This window comes from Papaver somniferum, unplaced genomic scaffold (assembly GCF_003573695.1).
Source record: "Papaver somniferum cultivar HN1 unplaced genomic scaffold, ASM357369v1 unplaced-scaffold_107, whole genome shotgun sequence".
NCBI lineage: Eukaryota > Viridiplantae > Streptophyta > Magnoliopsida > Ranunculales > Papaveraceae > Papaver > Papaver somniferum.
The window spans coordinates 6,519,964-6,531,843 of record NW_020619603.1 but is presented as its reverse complement, the minus strand read 5'-3'; the positions used below and the strand labels follow the sequence as shown (position 1 = coordinate 6,531,843).

Below are 11,880 nucleotides of genomic sequence, written 5' to 3'. Positions count from 1 at the left end.
AAGTTATGAAATTGAAAATGGATAAATTTTCCCCAAGATGTGATACTAGAGGAACTCCCTAAACTATGAAACTCAAATTTCTAAATAAATGGGTATTTTTGTCTTATCATGAAAAGTTAGTTATGTTGTATTTGGTGAAATATTCAATTTGGATATTGAAAAAGTATCTTAGAGAATCATGAATATTTCAACTTATTTTACTTGTCTTTTACACCCATGAATTCAATTTCAAGGGTGATTCAACCAATTTAGTGAAGAAAAAAAAGATGTGAATGTTTGTCCGCCTTAATGAGTACTATTAATTTTCTCTTGTTATAGGAAAAATAGTAGAATAAGTCAAATTATAATACAACCCAGACTTGCTGCTGGAAGCCCTTTGCAACAAGCCTAGTCTCAAAATTTTCCACCAAGCCATCAGCTTTTGTTTAAATCTATTGATCCGTTTACACCCAAAAACATTCTTAAAAGAGTCATATGAAGCTGATTAAGCGCTTTTGTTGGTATGTGAGTAACACGGTAAGACTGAGTCTTAGGGTCATTCACCTTAGCTTAATAAAAATATTAACTAAAGATATACAGTAATGGCCCCAAATATTCAATGCTAGCCGGAGTGGATGGAGATATCTTCAAAGAAAATATCTTTAGAATAAATCTTTTTATTTCAACTACTTGCTAGCACGACCTTCGTAGGGAACATGTTTCCCCAAGCAGTGACATTTTCTTTGTTTTGCATTTTTGAGTGCATCAAATTGATATAACGACACATCAAGTTGTCCATGTGAGCAGGGCTCCAGCCCAAATGTATAACCGTGTGAATCTCGTTCCAACAAATGAAGAACTTCAAGTACGATCGGCAGAGATTTAGGGAATCTCTGCCAATTGCCTCTAATTTTTTAAGTGTGCTAGGAAACCTCATATCCGGGTCACATAGATGTATTTAAAATATGTAGGCCCCAATTAAAAGGGACATGTCCCAAATTTAGCGAGTTTCCTATAGCCGGTGCATCACCTAGCGTAATAATGCCAACTACATACTACTATGTATCAAGTTGTCTGTCCATAGGCATATATAAGTATCTTTGACATATTAATAACAGCATATACGTTATATTTTCTGTTGAGCTATATATAGTTGTCTTTGTTGGTCGACTCTAGATACATATCATAGTATTTCATCTCTTGCTAATTAATAAGGATATTCTCATATCTAGCTCCTTCTCATCACTCTATTCTTTCAGAAAGCTTGATGTTCTTGTTGAATTAACCTCTCTCAGTAATAAGCTAGTAACTATGTCTTGGTATACAAATCCTCAGTTGTTTATATGTTGTTACGACCAGAGTTCATCATGTTGTTACAGGAATTCGAAGACTTTCCGTATATACGGGATAATGAAAAAGTATAACCTCCCTCTTGAAGACAAAGATGTGCATTTTGTAGAAAATTTAGATTTCTCTAAACATCTTTTTTTGGGGAATAACAAGGAGAGCGATTATGACCCCCTCAAATTCTGGTTAGATCATGATATTGGCAGTAGATTTACCAAGTTTGTAAATTGCCAAGGTCTGGTGGTTTACTGGGATAATTTTGATCATGTAGGTACCTGGTCACAAGTAGAGGAAAATGATTCGATTTTCTATAGGCTACCTGGTATTATTAACCCAAGAAAGCAAGTGGCTGTAAAAAAAGATGTCCGAGTTAGTAGCAGAAATGTCCAGTCTTAAAGATAATAAGTTGAATACTGCAGTAACAAATTTACAACAGCAGCTGAACAAGCACAACAATGATAGGCAAGCTCCTCAAGCAACAGCAGCTGAACAAGCACAACAATGATAGTTAAGCTCCTCAAGTTTCGGATTTGTCAGCAAACCTCGTACAGCGCAGTGGTGCTAGAGGTGTAATAAGACGTAAAGAGTGTATTGAGTTTGTTGTAATAATACTTGAAAGTGTATTGAGTTTGTTTTCCATCAGCTGATGTAAGTTTATGACTTAAGTGTGTGTGCTATGTGTCTCACATGTGATTATTGGTGTATAAATAAGGATGTGAGAATTTATTTTTCCGGTTTCATTGTGTTCTAGACTTGAATGCTCATGGAAGCCCTTTGCAATAACCTGGCCTTAAATTTAGTTTTAAACTGTCCATCTTCATCAAGTACTGCCTAGCATTCGCGATATGGTCTGTTCTTTGGACCAAAACGAATAACATGATGTTTAGGAGATAATCAATCACTTATGAGAAGTTGCTCATTAACATTAAATCATCTTTATATACCTGCCCTTCTATGTATAAAAAGGTTAGGATCTTTACTTTTGATGACTTAATGTATAGATGGGAAACTTTTTAAGAAACATGTAATTCCATTGCTTAACTATTGTTATTCTTGTACTTCGTGGTTTTCTTGTGCTTTCTCGGCACTCTTGGAATGAATTTTTGTGTTTTGAAAAGAAAAATAATCTATCCTTAAGTTTGTCCGGGGAGCCATCAACTTTTTCTTTAAATTTCTAAACACATTTACACTGAACAACATTCGTAGACGAGTCTCGTGGAACTAATAAGGGGACCAAGTGCCTACTCATGAGAGAATTAAACTCTTCTCCCATGGCATATCTCCAGTTTGAATTTTTGTTGGCCTGAGAGAAATAGGATGGGGTTGTAGGAACCATAGACCTGAGATAAGATGTTGGCAATATGTGCTATGTGATATCTAGATTTTAGGTTTGAAAATGACAACCAGAGCTATAATGGCCCCAAATAGATACAGCTAGCCAACGTGGATGGATATGCCCTTGTAGAAAATTTCTTAGACAGTTATTCCGAATTTTTTGTATCTTTTAATTCAACTACTAGCTAGCACGACCTTCGTAGTGGAGATCATGTTATCCCCCTTCGGATCACCTGTCACAGGAATTTCCCCGTGGCCCTGTCGCAACCTATTAGAGGAGGCCACCTATGTCTCATTTTCAAGTAAATTCTCAGGGATTCTTAAAATTATTTCTTTGTATTAGGAAATGCCGTGACTAAATAAAACCCACAGTTGAATCAAATACAATTGGTAATGCAGCTAATGCTGCTCAAAGTGCTATAATTTTTGGGTGCTCACTGACATCTTTTCCTTGAAATATTTAGGGATAACTTTGGGCAGCAAATCCAAATTTGTTGGAGTCTGGGAAGTACTTATTCAAAAATTTCAAAAGAAACTGTCTTTGTGGCAAAGAAAATATCTGTCTAAAGGGAGAAGATTAATGTTGATCCAAAATGTACTTTCCAGTTTGCCTATTTACTATATGTCTCTTTTTCAGATTCCTGCTTCAGTAGAGAAGCAGATGGAAACTATAATGAGACAGTTCTTATAGGGTACTGTGAATAGCAAAGCTAAGAGAGGATGGGTTGGCTTTAAAAAATTGAAATTGTCAAAAAAAGGAGGTGGAGTGGGTATTAAAAAACTGAGATTAATGAATAAATCACTTCATGCCAAATGGATTTGGAGGTATGGCAATGAGGAAAATGCACTTTGGAGAAAAGTTGTTAACCACAAATTTGAGGAAAATGAAAAAGCTTTTCTTCCTAATCAAACAACTAAACCAATTGGCAAGAGTCTTTGGGATGGTATTTTGAAGTCCAGAGAACAGGTTGAGATGAACACTACTTTTCATGTGAGCAAGGGTGATAGGGTTTTGTTCTGGAAGTATAAATGGATGAATGGTCAATCTTTGATGAGTTTATTTTCAGCACTATTTCATTTGAGCAGAATGCAGGAAGCTACTATACAAGAGATGCTTGTGTACAATCAAGAAAACAGTTGGAATTTTGTTTTTTGCAGGAACCTAAAAGATGAAGAAATTGAAGATGTTGCACACTTGCTGGATCTGATTTCTATATTTACAAGGGGGGATGCTGAAGATTACAGAGTTTGGCAGAATGGCAATAAGCCTTTTTCTGTGAAGGACTGTTACAAAGATCTGGAGATTCATGGGATGATTTACTTTCCTTACAAGTGTGTATGGAACCCAAAGATTCCACATAAGGCGGTTTTTTTTGTATGGAATCTTTTTTTTGTGGTTGCTGAAACTATGGACATATACAAGAACTCTATCATGGTCAATGGCTTCCTTTTATGCAAGAAAGATGCAGAGACAAACCATCATATTTTTCTGCATTGTGACACTACCAGAGAACTTTGGTTTTTCTTTTTGTCAATCTACAGTTTACAATGGGTGTTTCAACAGTCAGTCAGGGATACAACCTGGGAGTGGAAAAGAAAGAAAGGTTCACAAGGCAGTTTAAAGCAAAGAATTTGGGACATTATTCCTTTTGTTATCTGGTGGGATGTATGGTTGGAAAGAAATGCAAGGTTTTTCAATGGGAAATACAAATCTGTAGAAGAATTGAAGGATTCTATCAAAATGCTGATCTATAATTGGTGCACTGGGACTGATATTTTTGAGGGAGTTTTTCTGAATTCTGTTTTGAATTATTGGGAGGTGGTAATGCATTAGTTTTGTATCATCTTTTTGGAACAACTCTACTATAACTGAGCTGATTTGTTACTTTTGTTTTCTCCAGTTTCTCATCTTCTTGATGAAGGACTGAGTTTTAATACAATCTTGCCTTTTTTGAGTAAAAAAAAATAAAAAATCAAATACAATTACAACCCACAATAATAAGAGCATCTCCAACGGATCCTTGGAATTTTTTTTCCTTCGTGGATGTCGTAGGAGGACATCTTTTGAAGAGATTAAACCAAAATCTCCCTAGTTTTAGGAAGTCGAATGAAATTATCTCCAACGTGACTCTTTCACATTGAAAAACTAGGCCACATGTACAAAGCCTATTGGTTGAATGGTTTTATTTTGTATCTGTAAAAAAGTTTTCGCCTGAAATAACTAATTTTTACACTTTTTAAAACATAAAAACAATGAAAAGTGATTACTCACATCCTCCGGGGGATCCTCTAAAACCAGAGGCTCTGATAAAGGATGTTAGGTTAACCATCGTCCAACTCATCTTCACATTCTTTCTTAACGTCTCTATTGGAGAGAAATTTTAGGTAAAAGTTGGATAAATCCTACCTGGCCATATATTTAGGAAGCTAACACCCTTCCGTTGGAGATGCTCTAAAAACCACAATAATAAAACACAAGAGTTTATTAACCAACCTGATGTGGGAAAGTAACACCTTCATCTCTGATATGCCCCACATATGTTGATCTAGTTGATCATAACTGTATAATTTAATTTTAAATATGTTACGTTCCAAATTAGGCCCACTAAATAAACTATAAATTCGTGTCCAATGGCATAACTCAGTGGTATCCTATCAGCTCCAGTAAGCAGGAAGTCAGGGATCCAATCTTCACCATAGAGATTTGTATTTAAATTAGCTGTACAGAAGGGTTTTGTGGGGTTGGATTTGGCAGTGGAGCCAGTCCAACTGGATTGATTTGGGTAGGGGTCTGGATCCGACTTTAGCCTAACAAAAAAAAAACTATAAATTTGATTAAGGAAAATACAAAGAAAAAAATTAAAAAAATTAAGGTTTAGGTTCAAAGTTGATTTATAAATAAATGCTTTGAAGAAAACAATAAACATGAATATAGTTTTAACAAATTTATACGGCAAATAACGATGTAGTGATCTAAAGATTTGAACCACATAGTGATCTAAAGATTTGCGAAAAGTAAAGGTTTCCAATATTTCAGAATAAATATATATATACTCGTTTGGAAGGTGCTTATGAGGATGATGGGTTTTATTTACCCATATATGTAGGTCTACAATATTTAGATTTTAAATGAGGCTTGTATTTAAATTATAAAATAATTGTGTTAGAGCATTGCTTGGTTGATTGTCATAGGTTAGATTAAAAAGTCTAGGAATGTTGATACATACAAGTATTACTCTGAAGACCTGAAGAATGGGAGGACGTAACGACTACAACGAAGACATCATCCCTGTGTTTGAGTTTACTAATACTGACTTGACTTGTTTCCCTCCTATTATTCCTTTCAAGTTAAACGATTGAAAACATAACATGTGGAGTTATATATGATATTTTAGTATTACAGTGGTCATATTAATATGATCAAAGTGTCAAGAAAGTATGTGAATTACGAAGTATAACGTTTATCTTTTGAACTTCGTAAATGCGACATTCGCATAATCTATGTAACTTGTTACTTGGATGTGTATTGGATATAGGTGTGGTTTAATCCTAGGAAACTATGTTTTATTACATTGCTTTAAGAAAGTAGATATACGAACTTGTTTCGTAATAAAAAACACAACAATAGGTATTTTGGTCCGGCTTTCTATGAAGATCTATTGAATGACCAATTCGAACCTACGTAAGGAAATCAAGTAACACCGTTCTTAAATTATGTTAGGACTCATGGTAGAACCAATCCCTACCTATATTGTGAGTCTTGGTAGAACCTATCCTAGCTTTTTTTGGGAATCATGGTAGAACCGATCCCTACGTATATTGGAGACTTGGTAGAACCAATCCTTACCTTTTGTTGGGAGTCATGGTGGAACCGATCCCAAGAGCAAAACCAATTTTCAATAATCACATATTACTTTAGGGTTTTGTGTGAAGTTTGGAATTATGGTTTGTTAAATAGGAAAGTTCTAGATGTCGACATAACTTGAATATGTACAGAATTCTTACCTTTGATTGTTCAAAGATATTCCTTGATACTCAAGGTGATCCCAAACCAAAATATTGGAGAATCTTTTAATTAAGATTTTCGAATTATATGTTTTTGATTTTCTAGCAATCAAAACATATCTCTAGAAAAACTATATTGGCTAAAATAATATTATATATTTTCTAAAGAGAGATCTCTGAATTACATGTTGGCTATTAGTTGAAAATATGAAAACCAAAATTAGGTACTTTGTGATGTATCTTGAGAATCTTTCGGTTTTGGATTTTCCTTGTTGTCCGAAAAACTTTGGTCTATAAATAGAGAAGATTGTTCATAATGTAGAAAGAATAAGAGATGAAAGCAAAACAAATATTACAGGGATGAGTATAGAAGTAAAGCTGTGAAGAACAAGAGTTTAGACATGAGCAGAAACATGTAAGAATAAGAATGCAATATCGTTTTAATCTTCAAAGTAATGTAATATTTAAAACAGACTCTGCATGTATATATATATAGGCTTTAAGATAACTAACTTAAGAAGTTCACCAAGTATAGAGTACCTAAACTAAGAATAAAACTATAAAGAGAAGTATGTAAAACAGGAAATTGGGAAAAGAAAGGTAGCTTATATGCTACGTCTTCAACTGATACGGGATACACTGCATCAGTACCCAGTTCTTGAAAATAACTCATCTCTGAGTTAGCTGTAAGAAGAAAGAGTTCATTATCATCATGAAAAGTGAAAATCTGTTGGACATTTGAGATATCCCAATCTTTAGGTAGATCAAACACATAAGCATTGTCATTGATCTTCTTTAAAACATTAAAAGGGTCATACTTCTTCATTTTGGTTTTGTTATAAGTTCCCACTAGAAATCTTTCTTTACGAAGATGAATCATTACTTTCTCTCTCTTGAAATTTCTTGAATCGCTTATGCTTTTCTGCAGCATCCTTGTATTTTGCATTAGATTCCACAAGTTTTGATTTTAATTCTTGATGAAGCTGAAAAGCTTGTTCTATCAAATTATCATCCTTAACATTGGATTTATGTAACTTAGGAAGTACTACCAAGTCTAAAACATGATTAGGCACCTTAGATTAAACAATTTCAAATGGAGTCTTACCAGTAGATCTAATCATTGAAGTGTGAAAATACAAGGGTACCCAAAACACCGTTGTCTTTTTAATTAAACCTATAAGTCTGATACCAAGTGTGATCGTCTATGGAAAATAGTCGAGAAAATACGACAATTTAATATTCACTTGACAATAATTACAATACAAGACTGATTGGCTATAGGATCAAAGTCAAGTGATTAGGATTAACATACAAGTATGATTTAGTTTATTATAATAAGACAATTATAATACGGAAGTAAAGTAAATGACACAACAAGATTGTGTTAATGAGGAAACCGAAAAATGCAGAAAAACCCCGGGACCTAGACCAGTTTAGAATACTCTCAGAATTGAGACGCTATACAAAGAAAAAAAGCAACTTCGTATAGTTGATACCAAGTAAACTACCCATAGTTACTTAGTTCCCTCAGTATCCCTGCGTCTTCGACTTTTTGGTCACGCACGTGAATCTTAAGACAAAAATCACTATCTCAAGTTGCTTTACTTCTTTTGATCGTATTCCAGACAGTAAAAGAATAAATCTATGAAGTAACCACTCTATTCAATCTTTGGTAAACGATGTTTTGAGTTGTTGACAAAGGCTCTTATGTTTAATCTATTAAACTCTTTTATCGGGTAAGATCATTCCAAATTAATAACTTAGATTAAGATTCACAACTATCATATTCGAATATTGAAGAATACCACCAAATGATAGTTGCCGATCTATATGACTTTATGATCAGATAAATATAATCTAAGTCGGATCCCAAAACTTGCACACAAAACTTGAATCCTCTTTTGATCAATCACCACTAGAGCTGGCAAACGGGCGGGCCGTGGCTTGCCCGTTGTGGGTTCCACGGGTTCGGGTTAATACAGGTTGAAACCCGCGGGTTGAAATTCTTCACGGGTTGTTATTTCTTCAACCCGTGCCCGTAATGGGTTTAACCCGCGGGTTCACGGGTTAGCCCGCCCGTTTCAGAAATAAGTTAAGACATCACAGTGACCGCACGTGGTGGAGTTCGGAGAAAACAAAGGCAAGAGTAATGAGGATAACTCTTATTTTCTTTTCTATTTCTTCTCTATTCTTCTTTTCCTCTTTCTTCTCGTTTCTTCCTTCTTTTCTTCTGCTGATTTGAGAGACGACTGTGAGGTTTGATTTGAGAGTATCGATTGAGGAATTTGTATAATCAAAGAACTCGTGTTGATGTGTACGATAAGGTAGGTGGTGTTGTTGAATATATTTGAATTCTGGAAGAAGAAGAAAGAAATCAGTTAATTAGGGTTACAGAATTGATTATGAGATTGAGTATAGAACTGTTGATGGACGAAGAATTATGGGTCTTTTACTTAATTAACGTTTTGAAGTTTTGAAGATGATCTGGTAGTGAATCGGGGAATTTGGGTTATGGTTCCGGAAAGATGAAATTCATTTAGGATTTGTGTAAAGCTGGGGATAAAGTCGAGTAGTAGATGAGGGGTTTTCATTACTGGGAATTAAGAAGTGGAATTGATAGTTGATTTTCAGATTCGTGGAAGGTATGGAGAAGTTAGGGTTTCTGTGATGAAATTGAGAATTAGGAATTCATGTAAAAGCTCAAGGAAGGATTTAAAGATGAAATTGATGTTTTAGGAGGGTGATTACTTCTTACTGTAAATTGGAGGAGTCTGCTCATGCTACAAAATCAGTAAGTTGATATAAAATTAATTCCTTGTTGTTTCTTAATTTAGTTCTGTGATGGATTTATAAAAATAAATGTGGAAATTAGACTATTTATTCTTTTCAATTTCAATGAATTATTTTTTGGAGAATCAGAACTGTTCACGGATGTATTTGATTGTTATCAGTAGAAATATTCAATAAGATATTGATTTTGTTAGCTCCGATCGAGTTTGATCGAGATTTTCTGATAAAATATGGAACTGGACCAACAACAAATTGATAGATTTTCTGGGTTGTAGAAATTGATTAAGAAAATGATTTTCATTTAAGTTGATTCAATTTTTATGGCTTTTAAATGATGTCTCTGGGGTGCATACTCATGGTGTATCATAGTTTTGATAGTAGAGATTAATGGAGTTGAAGAATGGTTTTACTAAACTTTGACAGAGATATGAGATAGTGCACGGAGATAGAGAAAGAGAATAGTCTTCACGGATTTACGGGTTGTACCCGCGGGTTCACGGGATGGGACGGGTTAACCCGTTTACTCACAAGCCGACATTTCTCCAACCCGAATCCGGCTTGTTTTGAAACAAGCCGAGCCGGGTTCGGGTTTTTACGGGCCGGGCACGGGTTAACCCGCAGGTTTTGGCTTGTTTGCCAGCTCTAATCACCACGGAACGGAGTATGTTAGCAATGAATTATTTATAAGATTTCTTTAGATCTAACAACAGTTCTAAAGATCCCTTCGATACTTTGATCTAGTTTGAGTGACCTTTACAATCAAAGTTTCAACACGTTAGTCAATCAAATGAATAATCAAAAACTAAAACAACTATGCAATTATCTAGTTTCCCACCAACGGTATTCGTAGAGTTTCTTGATCCCACAAAAGTCTTTAAACGCGTGGTAGTAATAGATTTCTCCTAATTAGGGTACTTTCCTCTTCTGATAGACAACTCCACTAGAAACAACACGAATGAAGTTTTCTTGGATCTTGGGATAGTTAGCAAGAAATGCAAACTAAAGTATTTATATACCAAGGTTGTTTGGACAACAACGAAATTCCAAAACCCAAAATATTAATCTCAAAATATGCATTAAAGTACCTAATTTCTGTTTTTCTATTTCCAGTTATTGTCAAAAAAACATTTCTGAAATCTCTCATAGAAAATTTCTATTATTATTGTAGCACATTAACTAGGTTTGCTAAGATAGGAAACTTCTAGACGTCGACATTATAAGAACATGTGCATAACTCATATCATTGATTTTTTTAAAGATATCCGTCGATGCTCAAGGTGATCCCAAACCAAAATATTAAAAAGCATTTAATTATGATTTTCGGTTTTACATTTTTCAATTACCATCAATTAAAGCATATACTTTAGGAAATAAATACATAATGAAATACATGAATATTGGAAACTCGTGTTTGCTCTTGGTACCAGTTTTACCATGACTACCAAACTAAGTTAGGACTGGTTATACCATGACTCAAAATATAGGTTGTGACCGGTTATATCTTGCTTCCCAAAACTAGTTAGGAATATGGGTTATACCATGTCACTAGATAAATAAAACAGGAAATAAATAAAACTAGTTACCATATCAAAACAGGAAATAAATAAAACAACGGATTATAATAAGAAAAGATTAACAAATCAAGTAGTATCATAGGCAATCCGTTAAAGTGATCAGCACTTGCGTAAATTTTGTTTAATCCAAAAGAGGACATGATCATCACAATATTAATTGAAATGGTTTTTAGTACAATGCAGTTTGTCTACCATCAAATAATCACGGAAGAAGATTCAAGTCTTCCCAAGTAGTCTCGTCAATCTTAGTACTTTTTCTACCAAATCATCCATACGTTGTTTCTTTGCTAAAGTTTTGATAATTAATATGCTACTATTTTGCATGAACATGATAATATTAATTTTCATTCTACGACCATGAATACGAATGGTGCCTTTCTGGTTAGAATTAGATTCTAGCATTAAACAGCAATATAATTTTGTATCCTAAAATATCGAGATATCTAGCAAGAACTACGGTAATTCGGATGAGATTGTAACAATTTTCTCACCATCAACTGAAGTACGACGATAATATTTCGTTGGACATTGAAACGATTAAATAGAAAGAGATTGTAACTGCGTGGAAGTGGAACAATTTGAGATTTCCAGAGAGAATAGTTTGTATTTGAAAATTTTGATGGTGTTTTGAAAGTTAAAGGGATATGTTTATTGGAATCTGTCATTCTAAGTTGTAGATGATGAAGATTGAAGAAGAAATTTGAATTTGATTTTAGGGTTTTGAAAAGGTATATGATACCATGCCGAAAGAGATGAGATCGTTTGACACTCTCTCTGAATTGTATTGATAAAGTTTCTCTCAGTTTTCATTACATTCAAGAACACACAGTTCCTGTGTTTTATAAGACAT

At 34.3% G+C, this 11,880-nt stretch overlaps 1 protein-coding gene across 1 annotated transcript; it reads left to right on the top strand.

The window, feature by feature from the left end:
* Positions 1-3,451: 3,451 nt before the first annotated feature.
* LOC113327957 lies at positions 3,452-4,495 on the top strand. The gene has a single exon (XM_026575062.1). It carries the CDS (start codon positions 3,452-3,454, stop codon positions 4,493-4,495), a length of 1,044 nt encoding a protein of 347 aa, XP_026430847.1.
* Positions 4,496-11,880: the final 7,385 nt, after the last annotated feature.